This window comes from Salmo salar, unplaced genomic scaffold, assembly GCF_965601325.2.
Source record: "Salmo salar unplaced genomic scaffold, fSalSal1 ptg000135l, whole genome shotgun sequence".
In the NCBI taxonomy this organism is placed as follows: Eukaryota; Metazoa; Chordata; class Actinopteri; order Salmoniformes; family Salmonidae; genus Salmo; species Salmo salar.
In genome coordinates, this window is record NW_027675320.1 from 1,417,250 (window position 1) to 1,436,583 (window position 19,334).

A 19,334-nucleotide genomic window follows, 5' to 3' on the forward strand; every position below is an offset into this window, starting at 1 on the left:
CCTGACAGCCACGGATATAAAGTATATCATTTATATAATGATAAGTATATCATTTATAATAAGCATATCATTTATCCCAACCAAGGTCACGAGTAGTCCCCGGATGGAGCTAAACGCCTATAAGAATGGCGTGAAAAGGCCCTATAGAAAACGGATAGGCGGAAAAGCTTCTCTCGACTGTGCTGTCTCAAACCAACATATCAATTAATACAGGCTATGCCATTCCCAAAAGTCTTACCGTTTACACTTGATTAATAATTCCATTTCTAAAAGCAGTAGCCTAACCAAAGAGAAATACATTTTCATGCGACAATATAAAGGAGATGAAGGAGAGAAAAAAAAATGAAAGCAGATGTGAAATACAGAGGAAAACATTTTAATTTGGTTTTTCCTTTGAATAATAAATAGCACTAACTCGCCAGTGCAGCACACTAGCGCGTTTAATTTACAATAAGATATAAATTAGTAAAAGTACTCTTGTTAACAAGATTGTGTAACTTTCAAATGCGTTTCAAATAAAAACGGGAATAATGTATTTACAAAACAATGTTCAGTGTCCATTGCAATACAACTTGCATAAATTATAGGCAGCATTTTCCCATCATTAAAAAAATAAATATCAAATGTATTCCACTTCCTCAAGTTCATCAGTCCCTCATACATACTTTACAAATAAGATGCCTTATATTATCTTCACATAAAGTATAATATACCTAATATTATATTCACATAAAGTATGGTATACCTAACATTGACTTCACATAAAGTATAATATACCTAATATTATCTTCACATAAAGTATAGTATACCTAATATTATCTTCACATAAAGTATAGTATACCTAATATTATCTTCACATAAAGTATAGTATACCTAATATTATATTCACATAAAGTATAATATACCTAATATTATCTTCATATAAAGTATAATATACCTAATATTATCTTCATATAAAGTATAGTATACCTAATATTATATTCACATAAAGTATAATATACCTAATATTATATTCATATAAAGTATAATATACCTAATATTATCTTCATATAAAGTATAATATACCTAATATTATATTCATATAAAGTATAATATACCTAATATTATCTTCATATAAAGTATAGTATACCTAATATTATCTTCATATAAAGTATAATATACCTAACATTATCTTCACATAAAGTATAGTATACCTAATATTATCTTCACATAAAGTATAGTATACCTAATATTATCTTCATATAAAGTATAATATACCTAATATTATCTTCATATAAAGTATAATATACCTAATATTATCTTCATATAAAGTATAATATACCTAATATTATCTTCATATAAAGTATAATATACCGTGGCAATGAAGCAGATGCATCCTGAGAAATAACGTCTTCCAAAATCATCACATACAGCGGGATATTTACTGAGCCAGTCAACGCACATCTCATGAAAACGAAAGTGAAATGATAGAATAAGTCAGGGTTAATTCATCCCCCAACCCTGAATCAGGTTTAATTAATCCTTCGGGCCTGTCTCTGAGGAGAACAGCTGTAGTGCTGCAGGCCAGGCGTCTTGTCTGAGGAGCAAGATGCAGCTCTCTCCCCTTTAGAGAAAGGTTAGTTAGGTTAGTGTTAAGACCACGGTCCAAGGGTGATGGCTTGGGGGCTTTAGTCAAAGCAATTGTGACACCAACCTATAAACCTGAATCAGAGCCACAACATGACCTTTAGAACCTCACCTTTAGCCCACAGAGATGGTCCTAGAGTCCTTCCCAGGTTGTATTAAGGAAGAGCAGAGGTTGCAGAGGTAAAGGTCTTAAATAACAGAGTGGCCCACCAGTCACTGATACTATAATAAAAAATTACACAACTGTTGTTAAAATAAAACATGATGGTATCTAATTCATGTGTAACCAATTATATAACACCATCATTTTGTAGTCCATAATAACCAATCCAACTGAAGTGATATATATATATTTTTTTTTGTGGAACTTGTTTTTAAGTAATGCTGCGTTCCTACTGTGTGAGCAGGTTTCAATCCGTTCTGTTTAATACAACCTCTGAGAAGACAACATGTCTTTGCTTTATTGCCCTGAGAGACAGTCTGACACACAGGCTGATATTACAGCTACCACCAACTCAGGCCAATACCAGCACTGATTACACCGAGGCCTTCATAAGCCTTCTGCTACGGACAAAAAGGGTGGATGTTCTTTCAATACATCACTTATTCAGTCAAAAGGCCAATGAAGTGAATTTAAAAATGCATAAAATAAAAGTCAATATTTTTGAAACTATAATTGCATGTTACGTACCTTTCTTAGAGTATAAATGTGAGGGTCTGAACTGTTGTTCGACGTGATTAGAGTTAGTTTTAAGCAGAGAGTCAGTGGTGTGTTTATGCATGGTGTTGACCTCAGTAGCAGTCTGTGTGAGTCCGTCGTTATATTGCAGAATCCCTTGACCCTGCAGCGGGCTGAAGTTACCATAGTTTGTGTAATTACTGTAAAACGGAGACGTGTAGTAGATGGGTCGTCCTAGGATGGAAGAGGCGGAGTACACAGCGCCAGGGACGGCCGGCGAGGGAGTAGAGGAGGTGGAGGTTAGAAGACCGAGAGATGGACAAGTCTGCCCCGGGTGATGCTGCTGCTGCTTCGGGTCTGAAGTAGCGATCTCAGCTAACGACCACAGTTTGGGTTTGACGGCTTGATTGTGAGGACCTGAGATTCGGTTGTCAAGACACGATTTGTTGTGGTTGTTTTCCCGGTGGTGATGGTTTACGACCGAGGCCTCGAGCCCTGTAAGTGGTGATGATGTCACGGGTTTAGGTGACAGGCTTCGGTGTCGTTCCCCATTCTCCAGTTCGTGATCATCATCATCATCATCATCATCCTCATCCTCACATTTGTCCTTACTGTCTGATCCAGACTCACAGACCACGTCCCCGACCCGACAGCTCACTTTATCCCCATCAGACTCCGCGGAACAAGAATGGTCTGTGAGGGTGTCAACCTGCAAACTGATACCTGCAACAAGCAAAACAAACAGAAAAGACATTAAGACGAAGTAATGACCATATAATGACCATATAATAACCATATAATAACCATATAATAACCATGGGATTCGACATTATTAGGATTACTATTATTATTGTTGATAATAATAATAATTAGAACTCGTTCAGTTTTATGCCTTCCAACTGAAATGTGTCGCCTAGTCTCTGTCGACATGTCGGTAATTATCTGTGGATAACTGGCAATAAAAAAACCGGCACCGGTGCAGCTCGCGCTGTTAACTGGGTCATGGGCTGGGTCTCGTGGTTTTTTTACCTTCATCCTCCGCGGACGTCTCGCTGTTGTCCAGATTTTTCTCCAAGCGGTCATCATTCCTCTCTCCGTCTGCATCGTCCTCATCCTCACTCTTATTCCGCGGAGCCCACGTCATCTTGTTTTCCTTCTTCAACCTCCTCCTGGCGTTGGCGAACCAGGTGGACACCTGCGTCAGGGTCATCTTAGTAATGATGGCCAACATGATCTTCTCTCCCTTAGTGGGGTAAGGGTTCTTCCTGTGCTCCTGTAGCCAGGCCTTCAGGGTGGTGGTGGCGTCTCGGGTCGCGTTCTTGCGGTAGGCCGGATCGTTGAGCTGGTAAGGGTATCCCGGGCTACCGTAGGGGTGGTAGCTGAGTGCCCCGGCCATGCCCTGCGCGTCGTAAGGAGAGCTCTGGAAAGGAAAAATGATTATCAAAGTATTTTTTTTGTTAGAATTTAAAATTTTGGTAATAAATATTGAAAAATGTAAAAACATAACTAAACACAACAGGTTGTGTATTGTGGTTGTGTGTATTGAGAGTTAACTTACTGTGTATTGTGAGACGGGCCGATATAATGGTTGTATTACCCTGATCATTATCGGTTTGATTAATCGCATTGCATAATGCTAAATAAATGATAAATGATGCATCGTAATTGCAGTAATTTCCAGTAATCACCGCCTAACTTCCTGCTTTTCTTTAGCTAGATTAGTTTTGTTGTCAGGGAGAGAGAGAGACGTGTTAGCATATCATTGCTTTACAGCATCACAAATCCAATTAACTTCCCAGTGTATGTGCACCTTTTATAAACGCTTAGAGACCCATGTCATTAGCATTGTAATTCCTCTTTTCATGTTACAATTTCGCTTATTTAATTTAATATACATTCCAAGAATTTAAATTGCATATAGTTTGTGACTGTCAAAATGGAGAACAAAACTTCCTATATTGTATTTCCCATTGGAAGGATATGATATTAGGATACAGGCTAATTCCAATGAAGGCCGTTGGCTTACATCGTATTATTCTTTATGGGGGGTATTTTTCCCTAAATGAAGTTCACTCAGTTAGCCATGCACTGTCTTAATCACGGGCCTACGAAAACTCACATCCTATTTGCACTAAGAAGAAGAAATACAATATTCCATTTATCAATAAATAGCCTACAACTTTCACACACGATAGACAATATAATGTACCAGTTGATGATGTATCGTTCTGATAAATGCAGTTCTTTCTCAGAACAGTGTTGTAATAGATAACGGGGTAAAGGATCTCATCCATTTCACCCTGAACTGTACAACCCATTAGATCCACTCTGAAACGGTAGCTCTCTGCACGCTGCACGCAAATACTCTACGGTTGGCTACTAAACGCTAAAATTACAGCTAATTATTTTCGACCAGGCTGTCCCTCCTGTTTGCATACTGACACACAAGTTGTCTAATACGAATAAGTGGAAGTAGAGTATTTACCATGTAGGAAGGGAATCCCGTGGCAGGGTCTGTGGAGTATGTCATTGGGCTGGAGAAGCCGCTGGCTGAAGCCGTGAAGGCAGCAGCTGATCCGGGGTAAGGACTAAACGCTGATCCACTGGACGACCTGGCCAAGTCGTCGCTCCTCGGGGCCGCCAGGGCTGAAGCCCCGTAAGCCGGGCAGGAGTAGAGAGCCAAGGAGCCCGGCGGCTGGTAGAGATAACCCTGGGGGTAAGACATGCCTCACTGAGGGTCTGTTGCTGCTGATTCCAAAGAGGAAAGCACGGAAAATTTTTACTTCTGTAGAATAATGAGCCCACTAAACGGATCTTCAGACAATTAAAAATTAAAATAATGAAAACGCGACCCCCCCCCCCAACAAAAAAAAAAAGATCAGTAAAGAGCCCTGCACATAGAGGCAGGCGACGTGTCGATCCCCTAGCGTCCGATGTTTTTAGTAGCCTGAACTCTGATGTGAGGAGTTGGAGGAAGGAGCCCGTGGAAAAGCCGAGCTGTCACTCAGCGGATCTGAATATTCAATCTCCGCCCTCTCGCTGTGAAATGGAGCCCTGGCTGGAACAACACGGAGAGGACAGTGGACTGGGAACACATTCACTGGCACGATGTTCTTTAGTCTGCTGCAGCTGCGCATTTTGGGGGAAATTTACTTGTTCTTTTTTTTAAATCACAATAACGTTTCTTTTCTCAATGCAAAGTAGTGAGGTAATTGAGGTAACATCCAGGCAGTATTTATTGCGCAAACTTCTTGTCAACTGAAAAAAAAAAAAAAAAAAATATTCAGTGACTGAACATAATTTTTTATGAGAGCGATATTTACTATTTTCTTCCTTGTCAACTTGCAATTGATAATTGCGTCAAGTGGAGTTTTAGAAAGATGGGGTTCAGATATAGCACCGAGTGTGTGTGTTTGTCTGTGTCTGTGTATGTGTGCCTGTCTCTCTCTGTGTGTGTGCGTGTGTGTGCCTGTCTCTGTGTGTGTGTGTGTGTGTGTGTGCAGTGCGCCGGTCAGCCTAAGGGAGGTGTAACCCATTCCTCCAGCTCGTCGGACACCAGTCCATATTGGGGTTGATCACCGGGCTCCGCTCCCCCTTGGCTGGTCTCTCCAGGTCCTCAAGTCAACAACGAACTACACTATTATTTCACTGATTTACCGTTTCTTTTTGAGACGTCTGTTGGACGTGGATACATGTCGAGGCCATATGTAGATCACAATCAACAAGGACAGTTTCATGTTTAAAAACTGCTGAATGGTATTTGGAGGCTAAATAATGGGATCATCAACATCATTCATTTGTCACAACAAAATAACAGTTATGATGTGACTAAAGTGATATGATTCTCATAGCGCACGGTACTTTTTGAGTACAATATATCTTAGATTAAATTAAGCAATCATTTACCAACTGAAACTTTTCAATAATCGACAAAATGGCAAAGCCTCTGTCCAGTCCTAAATCTGTCCTGATACTCAAAATTCTCCCTCCAGTCTTCAATCACAGTCCTACTTCTGTACTTTTGACCACTTCAATGTCACTTCAACTGAGAGCCATCTAATACATTGTTGTACAGTTAGCCTACACAAAGCTATATACCACAATGTCATTTGAAATGCGTCGTTTTCAGTCAAGTGTGCTGTGCCATACACCTAATTAACATTCCTTTAATCTGTATTCATTATATACATCCATATATACATTATTCAGTGGGCATAAATTAACAGTATATTTAGCATTTACACCCAACCTAATTTAAATACATAATTGGTATTATTGTTATTGTTATTATTATTATTATTATTATCAGTAAATATTATTGTTATTATTAAACGCGAATTATATATTATATTTACATTATAATAGTAACAATACTTATTAATGAATTAATCCAATACTTTTTATTATTATAATTATATGTGATACTATAAAAACGTATCCTTCTACCTCAATAACACTGCTAATTCCAGACATCTTCCGCTTTGAAATGTATATCCCACTCTGTTATTATGTCATATAAAAAACAACCAATATTCTCCTTTTAACTGGTGATTACTGTAGTTGGATAACAGTGAAACAGTCCATGTGCTTTATACCAGAGGTCCGTGTGGTGACTTGAGGACACAGCTATAAGCCAGTATAGAGTGGACAGGACCCCTGGCGGGGCTGACGCGGGAAGCAGGCAGCAGTGATGTAGGAGGACGGAGCGAACAGCAGGGGGCAGTATCTCATCTAGCCTGGAGAGATCACAACATAACTCTCTCTCAACTGTACAGTACAGTCTCTAGGCAGGCCGGACCTGCTGTAAACCTGCTCTACTCTGTTCTGTTGTGTACTATACCAGCAGTATATTCCTCTGTTCTGTTGTGTACTACACCAGAAGTACATTTCTCTGTTCTGTTATACCAGCAGTATATTCCTCTCTGTTGTGTACTATACCAGCAGTATATTCCTCTCTGTTGTGTACTATACCAGCAGTATATTCCTCTCTGTTGTGTACTATACCAGCAGTATATTCCTCTCTGTTGTGTACTATACCAGCAGTATATTCCTCTCTGTTGTGTACTATACCAGCAGTATATTCCTCTCTGTTGTGTACTATACCAGCAGTATATTCCTCTCTGTTGTGTACTATACCAGCAGTATATTCCTCTCTGTTGTGTACTATACCAGCAGTATATTCCTCTCTGTTGTGTACTATACCAGCAGTATATTCCTCTCTGTTCTGTTATACCAGCAGTATATTCCTCTCTGTTGTGTACTACACCAGAAGTACATTTCTCTGTTCTGTTGTGTACTATACCAGCAGTACAATCCTCTGTTGTGTTATGTTGTGGTATGCTGTGTTGTAATGTATTGTGGCATGTTTTATTGTGGTATGTTGTGTTGTGGTGTGGTGTGTTGTGTTGTGGTATGTTGTGTTGTGGTATGTTGTGTTCTAATGTATTGTTGTGTTGTGGTATGTTGTGTTCTAATGTATTGTTGTATGTTGTATTGTGGTATGTTGAGGTATGTCATGTTGTGTTGTGTTTTGGTCTGTTGTGTTGTGTTGCATTGTGCTGTTTTTTATTGTAGCATGATGTGTTGTGGAATGTTGTGTTGTGGTATGTTGTGTTGTGTTGTGGTATGTTGTGTTGTGTTGTGGTATGTTGTGTTGTGGTATGTTGTGTTGTGGTATGTTTTGTTGTGTTGCGGTATTTTGTGTTGTGGTATGTTGTGTTGTATTGTGGTATTTTGTGTTGTATTGTGGTATGTTGTGTTGTGTTGTGTTGTATTGTGGTATGTTGTGTTGTGTTGTGGTACGTTGTGTTGTGTTGTGTTGTGTTGTGGTATGTTGTGTTGTGTTGTGGTACGTTGTGTTGTGTTGTGTTGTGGTATGTTGTGTTGTATTGTGGTATGTTGTGTTGTGGTATGTTGTATTGTATTGTGGTATGTTGTGTTGTGTTGTGGTATGTTGTTTTGTGGTACGTTGTGTTGTGTTGTGTTGTGGTATGTTGTGTTGTATTGTGGTATGTTGTGTTGTGGTATGTTGTATTGTATTGTGGTATGTTGTGTTGTGTTGTGGTATGTTGTTTTGTGGTACGTTGTGTTGTGTTGTGGCATGTTGTGTTGTATTGTGGTATGTTGTGTTGTGTTGTGGTATGTTGTTGTGATATACACTGATATACACAACATCATTGTGCTAGCAGCTAGCTGGTAACCCATATAGTGGATGAATACAGAAAGCTCCATTTCACAGTGTAGAGTCTCCAGGCCTCAGAATGACTTGCAGACATTCCATTTCTGTGTTCACTTGTAACTGTGTTATCCACAGCAATGCAGCTTCAGAGAGAATATCACAAAACAATTCTCATTTTATTGGAAAACAAAAACATGGTAAAAGCTTGACTTGTGAGTGCTATTCATTATAATGTGATGTGTGCGTTTGGACGTGACCCTACTAGGAGTTTATGGATATACTTCTTCTCCGGATGTGGAGAAAATGTCTTTGGTGTTGTACAATGGGGCCTGGGGGGTGTAGAGGGGGAGGGAGTGGTGAAAGCCTGGTATGCTGGTCTCTTCCAAAGTCCTAATCAGCAGCCGTCCATGTGTTTGGCAAAACAGGGGTTTCAAATCATTCCCTCGCCCCAAGTTTAAAACCCCAAAGCACCATCACTTTGTACCTTACGGTGAGAAGAGCTGTCGTCTCCACTGTGAAGTGGAACATGGCGCAGCTCTGCTCGGAACGCTTAGAACCTCTGGTTCCACTGCCAACCCTGCCACCAAGCATGCTCTGGTTCCACTGCCAACCCTGCCACCAAGCATGCTCTGGTTCCACTGCCAACCCTGCCACCAAGCATGCTCTGGTTCCACTGCCAACCCTGCCACCAAGCATGCTCACAGTCAATTTGTTTAACATGTTACTAAAGATATGCATGTTTAGCAAACCGTTTTACGGGAAGAGCAACAAACTGATGAGGCTTAAAGCATTTTATATAACATAGAAAAACATACTGATGCAACATTATAACATAGAAAAACATACTGATGTAGTATTATAACATAGAACAATATACTGATGTAGTAATATAACATAGAACAATATACTGATGTAGTAATATAACAGAACAATATACTGATGTAGTATTATAACAGAACAATATACTGATGTAGGATTATAACAGAACAATATACTGATGTAATATTATAACAGAACAATATACTGATGTAGTATTATAACAGAACAATATAAAGATGTAGTATTATAACAGAACAATATACTGATGTAGTATTATAACAGAACAATATACTGATGTAGTATTATAACAGAACAATATACTGATGTAATATTATAACATAACAATATACTGATGTAATATTATAACAGAACAATATACTGATGTAGTATTATAACAATATACTGATGTAATATTATAACAGAACAATATACTGATGTAATATTATAACAGAACAATATACTGATGTAATATTATAACAGAACAATATACTGATGTAGTATTATAACAGAACAATATACTGATGTAATATTATAACATAACAATATACTGATGTAGTATTATAACAATATACTGATGTAGTATTATAACAATATACTGATGTAGTATTATAACAATATACTGATGTAATATTATAACAGAACAATATACTGATGTAGTATTATAACAATATACTGATGTAATATTATAACATAGAACAATATACTGATGTAATATTATAACAGAACAACATACTGATGTAATATTATAACAGAACAATATACTGATGTAGTATTATAACAGAACAATATACTGATGTAATATTATAACAGAACAACATACTGATGTAATATTATAACAGAACAATATACTGATGTAATATTATAATAGAACAATATACTGATGTAGTATTATAACAGAACAATATACTGATGTAATATTATAACAGAACAATATACTGATGTAGTATTATAACATAGAACAATATACTGATGTAATATTATAACATAGAACAATATACTGATGTAGTATTATAACAGAACAATATACTGATGTAGTATTATAACAATATACTGATGTAATATTATAACATAGATCAATATACTGATGTAATATTTTAACAGAACAATATTCTGATGTAATATTATAACAGAACTATATACTGATGTAATATTATTACAGAACAATATACTGATGTAATATTATAACATAGAACAATATACTGATGTAGTATTATGACAAAACAATATACTGATATAGTATTATAACAATATACTGGTGTAATATTATAACAGAACAATATACTGATGTAATATTACAACAATATACTGATGTAATATTATAACAGAACAATATACTGATGTAGTATTATAACAGAACAATATACTGATGTAATATTATAACAATATACTGATGTAATATTTTAACATAGAACAATATACTGATGTAATATTATAACAAAACAATATACTGATGTAGTATTATAACAATATACTGATGTAATATTATAACAGAACAATATACTGATGTAATATTATAACAGAACAATATACTGATGTAATATTATAACAGAACAATATACTGATGTAGTATTATAACAGAACAATATACTGATGTAATATTATAACAGAACAATATACTGATGTAATATTACAACAAAACAATATACTGATGTAGTATTATAACAATATACTGGTGTAATATTATAACAGAACAATATACTGATGTAGTATTATAACAGAACAATATACTGATGTAATATTATAACAGAACAATATACTGATGTAGTATTATAACAGAACAATATACTGATGTAATATTATAACAGAACAATACACTGATGTAGTATTATAACAGAACAATATACTGATGTAGTATTATAACAGAACAATATACTGATGTAGTATTATAACAGAACAATATACTGATGTAATATTATAACAGAACAATATACTGATGTAATATTATAACAGAACAATATACTGATGTAATATTATAACAGAACAATATACTGATGTAGTATTACAACAGAACAATATACTGATGTAATATTTTAACAGAACAATATACTGATGTAATATTACAACAGAACAACATACTGATGTAATATTATAACAGAACAATATACTGATGTAATATTATAACATAGAACAATATACTGATGTAATATTATGACATAGAACAATATACTGATGTAATATTATAACAGAACAATATACTGATGTAATATTATAACAGAACAATATACTGATGTAATATTATAACAGAACAATATACTGATGTAATATTATAACATAGAACAATATACTGATGTAATATTACAACAGAACAATATACTGATGTAGTATTATAACAACATACTGATGTAATATTATAACAGAACAATATACTGATGTAATATTATAACATAGAACAATATACTGATGTAATATTATGACATAGAACAATATACTGATGTAATATTATAACAGAACAATATACTGATGTAATATTATAACAGAACAATATACTGATGTAATATTATAACAGAACAATATACTGATGTAATATTATAACAGAATAATATACTGATGTAGTATTATAACAGAACAATATACTGATGTAATATTATAACAGAACAATATACTGATGTAATATTACAACAAAACAATATACTGATGTAGTATTATAACAATATACTGGTGTAATATTATAACAGAACAATATACTGATGTAGTATTATAACAGAACAATATACTGATGTAATATTATAACAGAACAATATTCTGATGTAGTATTATAACAGAACAATATACTGATGTAATATTATAACAGAACAATATACTGATGTAGTATTATAACAGAACAATATACTGATGTAGTATTATAACAGAACAATATACTGATGTAGTATTATAACAGAACAATATACTGATGTAATATTATAACAGAACAATATACTGAAGTAATATTATAACAGAACAATATACTGATGTAATATTATAACAGAACAATATACTGATGTAGTATTATAACAGAACAATATACTGATGTAATATTTTAACAGAACAATATACTGATGTAATATTACAACAGAACAACATACTGATGTAATATTATAACAGAACAATATACTGATGTAATATTATAACATAGAACAATATACTGATGTAATATTATGACATAGAACAATATACTGATGTAATATTATAACAGAACAATATACTGATGTAATATTATAACAGAACAATATACTGATGTAATATTATAACAGAACAATATACTGATGTAATATTATAACATAGAACAATATACTGATGTAATATTACAACAGAACAATATACTGATGTAGTATTATAACAATATAGTGATGTATTATTATAACATAGAACAATATACTGATGTAGTATTATAACAGAACAATATACTGATGTAGTATTATAACAGAACAATATACTGATGTAATATTATAACATAACAATTTACTGATGTAATATTATAACAGAACAATATACTGATGTAATATTATAACAGAACAATATACTGATGTAATATTATAACATAGAACAATATACTGATGTATTATTATAACATAGAACAATATACTGATGTAGTATTATAACAGAACAATATACTGATGTAGTATTATAACAGAACAATATACTGATGTAGTATTATAACAGAACAATATACTGATGTAATATTATAACATAACAATTTACTGATGTAATATTATAACAGAACAATATACTGATGTAATATTACAACAGAACAATATACTGATGTAGTATTATAACAATATACTGATGTATTATTATAACATAGAACAATATACTGATGTAGTATTATAACAGAACAATATACTGATGTAGTATTATAACAGAACAATATACTGATGTAATATTATAACAGAACAATATACTGATGTAATATTATAACAGAACAATATACTGATGTAGTATTATAACAGAACAATATACTGATGTAATATTATAACAGAACAATATACTGATATAGTATTATAACAGAACAATATACTGATGTAATATTATAACAGAACAACATACTGATGTAATATTATAACAGAACAATATACTGATGTAATATTATAACATAGAACAACATACTGATGTAATATTATAACAGAACAATATACTGATGTAATATTATAACATAGAACAATATACTGATGTAGTATTATAACAGAACAATATACTGATGTAATATTATAACATAGAACAATATACTGATGTAGTATTATAACAGAACAATATACTGATGTAATATTATAACATAACAATATACTGATGTAGTATTATAACAATATACTGATGTAGTATTATAACAATATACTGATGTAGTATTATAACAATATACTGATGTAATATTATAACAGAACAATATACTGATGTAGTATTATAACAATATACTGATGTAGTATTATAACAGAACAATATACTGATGTAGTATTATAACATAGAACAATATACTGATGTAATATTATAACATAGAACAATATACTGATGTAATATTATAACAGAACAACATACTGATGTAATATTATAACATAGAACAATATACTGATGTAATATTATAACAGAACAATATACTGATGTAGTAATATAACATAGAACAATATACTAATGTAATATTATAACATAGAACAATATACTGATGTAGTATTATAACAGAACAATATACTGATGTAATATTATAACATAACAATATACTGATGTAGTATTATAACAATATACTGATGTAGTATTATAACAATATACTGATGTAGTATTATAACAATATACTTATGTAATATTATAACAGAACAATATACTGATGTAGTATTATAACAATATACTGATGTAGTATTATAACAGAACAATATACTGATGTATTATTATAACAGAACAACATACTGATGTAGTATTATAACAGAACAATATACTGATGTCATATTTTAACAATATACTGATGTAATATTTTAACATAGAACAATATACTGATGTAATATTATAACAAAACAATATACTGATGTAGTATTATAACAATATACTGGTGTAATATTATAACAGAACAATATACTGATGTAGTATTATAACAGAACAATATACTGATGTAATATTATAACAATATACTGGTGTAATATTATAACAGAATAATATACTGATGTAATATTATAACAGAACAATATACTGATGTAATATTTTAACATAGAACAATATACTGATGTAGTATTATAACAATATACTGATGTAATATTATAACAGAACAATATACTGATGTAATATTATAACAGAACAATATACTGATGTAATATTATAACAGAACAATATACTGATGTAATATTATAACAGAACAATATACTGATGTAGTATTATAACAGAACAATATACTGATGTAATATTATAACAGAACAATATACTGATGTAATATTACAACAGAAAAATATACTGATGTAGTATTATAACAATATACTGATGTATTATTATAACATAGAACAATATACTGATGTAGTATTATAACAGAACAATATACTGATGTAGTATTATAACAGAACAATATACTGATGTAATATTATAACAGAACAATATACTGATGTAGTATTATAACAATATACTGATGTAGTATTATAACAGAACAATATACTGATGTAGTATTATAACATAGAACAATATACTGATGTAATATTATAACATAGAACAATATACTGATGTAATATTATAACAGAACAACATACTGATGTAATATTATAACATAGAACAATATACTGATGTAGTATTATAACAGAACAATATACTGATGTAATATTATAACATAACAATATACTGATGTAGTATTATAACAATATACTGATGTAGTATTATAACAATATACTGATGTAGTATTATAACAATATACTGATGTAATATTATAACAGAACAATATACTGATGTAGTATTATAACAATATACTGATGTAGTATTATAACAGAACAATATACTGATGTATTATTATAACAGAACAACATACTGATGTAGTATTATAACAGAACAATATACTGATGTCATATTATAACAATATACTGATGTAATATTTTAACATAGAACAATATACTGATGTAATATTATAACAAAACAATATACTGATGTAGTATTATAACAATATACTGGTGTAATATTATAACAGAACAATATACTGATGTAGTATTATAACAGAACAATATACTGATGTAATATTATAACAGAACAATATACTGATGTAATATTTTAACATAGAACAATATACTGATGTAGTATTATAACAATATACTGATGTAATATTATAACAGAACAATATACTGATGTAGTATTATAACAATATACTGATGTAGTATTATAACAATATACTGATGTAGTATTATAACAATATACTGATGTAATATTATAACATAGAACAATATACTGATGTAATATGATAACAGAACAATATACTGATGTAATATTATAACAGAACAATATACTGATGTAATATTATAACAGAACAATATACTGATGTAATATTATAACAGAACAATATACTGATGTAGTATTATAACAGAACAATATACTGATGTAATATTATAACAGAACAATATACTGATGTATTATTATAACATAGAACAATATACTGATGTAGTATTATAACAGAACAATATACTGATGTAGTATTATAACAGAACAATATACTGATGTAGTATTATAACAGAACAATATACTGATGTAATATTATAACAGAACAATATACTGATGTAATATTATAACAGAACAATATACTGATGTAGTATTATAACAGAACAATATACTGATGTAATATTATAACAGAACAATATACTGATGTAGTATTATAACAATATACTGATGTAATATTATAACAGAACAATATACTGATGTAGTATTATAACAATATACTGATGTAATATTATAACAGAACAATATACTGATGTAATATTATAACAGAACAATATACTGATGTAGTATTATAACAATATACTGATGTAATATTATAACAGAACAATATACTGATGTAATATTATAACATAGAACAATATACTGATGTAATATTATAACAGAACAATATACTGATGTAATATTATAACATAGAACAATATACTGATGTAATATTATAACAGAACAATATACTGATGTAATATTATAACATAGAATAATATACTGATGTAGTATTATAACAATATACTGGTGTAATATTATAACAGAACAATATACTGATGTAGTATTATAACAATATACTGGTGTAATATTATAACAGAACAATATACTGATGTAATATTATAACAGAACAATATACTGATGTAATATTACAACAGAACAATATACTGATGTAATATTATAACAGAACAATATACTGATGTAATATTATAACATAGATCAATATACTGATGTAATATTATAACAATATACTGATGTAATATTATAACAGAACAATATACTGATGTAATATTATAACAGAACAATATACTGATGTAATATTATAACATAGAACAATATACTGATGTAATATTATAACAGAACAATATACTGATGTAATATTATAACATAGAACAATATACTGATGTAATATTATAACAGAACAATATACTGATGTAGTATTATAACAATATACTGATGTAATATTATAACAGAACAATATACTGATGTAATATTACAACAGAACAATATACTGATGTAATATTATAACAGAACAATATACTGATGTAGTATTATAACAATATACTGATGTAGTATTATAACAGAACAATATACTGATGTAATATTATAACAATATACTGGTGTAATATTATAACAGAATAATATACTGATGTAATATTATAACAGAACAATATACTGATGTAATATTTTAACATAGAACAATATACTGATGTAGTATTATAACAATATACTGATGTAATATTATAACAGAACAATATACTGATGTAATATTATAACAGAACAATATACTGATGTAATATTATAACAGAACAATATACTGATGTAATATTATAACAGAACAATATACTGATGTAGTATTATAACAGAACAATATACTGATGTAATATTATAACAGAACAATATACTGATGTAATATTACAACAGAAAAATATACTGATGTAGTATTATAACAATATACTGATGTATTATTATAACATAGAACAATATACTGATGTAGTATTATAACAGAACAATATACTGATGTAGTATTATAACAGAACAATATACTGATGTAATATTATAACAGAACAATATACTGATGTAGTATTATAACAATATACTGATGTAGTATTATAACAGAACAATATACTGATGTAGTATTATAACATAGAACAATATACTGATGTAATATTATAACATAGAACAATATACTGATGTAATATTATAACAGAACAACATACTGATGTAATATTATAACATAGAACAATATACTGATGTAGTATTATAACAGAACAATATACTGATGTAATATTATAACATAACAATATACTGATGTAGTATTATAACAATATACTGATGTAGTATTATAACAATATACTGATGTAGTATTATAACAATATACTGATGTAATATTATAACAGAACAATATACTGATGTAGTATTATAACAATATACTGATGTAGTATTATAACAGAACAATATACTGATGTATTATTATAACAGAACAACATACTGATGTAGTATTATAACAGAACAATATACTGATGTCATATTATAACAATATACTGATGTAATATTTTAACATAGAACAATATACTGATGTAATATTATAACAAAACAATATACTGATGTAGTATTATAACAATATACTGGTGTAATATTATAACAGAACAATATACTGATGTAGTATTATAACAGAACAATATACTGATGTAATATTATAACAGAACAATATACTGATGTAATATTTTAACATAGAACAATATACTGATGTAGTATTATAACAATATACTGATGTAATATTATAACAGAACAATATACTGATGTAGTATTATAACAATATACTGATGTAGTATTATAACAATATACTGATGTAGTATTATAACAATATACTGATGTAATATTATAACATAGAACAATATACTGATGTAATATTATAACAGAACAATATACTGATGTAATATTATAACAGAACAATATACTGATGTAATATTATAACAGAACAATATACTGATGTAATATTATAACAGAACAATATACTGATGTAGTATTATAACAGAACAATATACTGATGTAATATTATAACAGAACAATATACTGATGTATTATTATAACATAGAACAATATACTGATGTAGTATTATAACAGAACAATATACTGATGTAGTATTATAACAGAACAATATACTGATGTAGTATTATAACAGAACAATATACTGATGTAATATTATAACAGAACAATATACTGATGTAATATTATAACAGAACAATATACTGATGTAGTATTATAACAGAACAATATACTGATGTAATATTATAACAGAACAATATACTGATGTAGTATTATAACAATATACTGATGTAATATTATAACAGAACAATATACTGATGTAGTATTATAACAATATACTGATGTAATATTATAACAGAACAATATACTGATGTAATATTATAACAGAACAATATACTGATGTAGTATTATAACAATATACTGATGTAATATTATAACAGAACAATATACTGATGTAATATTATAACATAGAACAATATACTGATGTAATATTATAACAGAACAATATACTGATGTAATATTATAACATAGAACAATATACTGATGTAATATTATAACAGAACAATATACTGATGTAATATTATAACATAGAATAATATACTGATGTAGTATTATAACAATATACTGGTGTAATATTATAACAGAACAATATACTGATGTAGTATTATAACAATATACTGGTGTAATATTATAACAGAACAATATACTGATGTAATATTATAACAGAACAATATACTGATGTAATATTACAACAGAACAATATACTGATGTAATATTATAACAGAACAATATACTGATGTAATATTATAACATAGATCAATATACTGATGTAATATTATAACAATATACTGATGTAATATTATAACA

The 19,334-nt window shown here is 30.2% G+C and overlaps 1 protein-coding gene across 1 annotated transcript; it reads right to left on the minus strand.

The window, feature by feature from the left end:
* Positions 1-360: 360 nt before the first annotated feature.
* On the minus strand, positions 361-5,776 carry LOC145866123 (iroquois-class homeodomain protein irx-2). The gene is made up of 3 exons (XM_082970978.1): positions 4,791-5,776; positions 3,335-3,725; positions 361-3,028 (listed from the first exon to the last, which is right to left on the minus strand). The coding sequence occupies exons 1-3, from the start codon at positions 5,028-5,030 to the stop codon at positions 2,310-2,312; spliced, it is 1,350 nt and encodes a 449-aa protein (XP_082827104.1). The 5' UTR covers positions 5,031-5,776; the 3' UTR covers positions 361-2,309.
* Between the last annotated feature and the right edge of the window lie 13,558 nt (positions 5,777-19,334).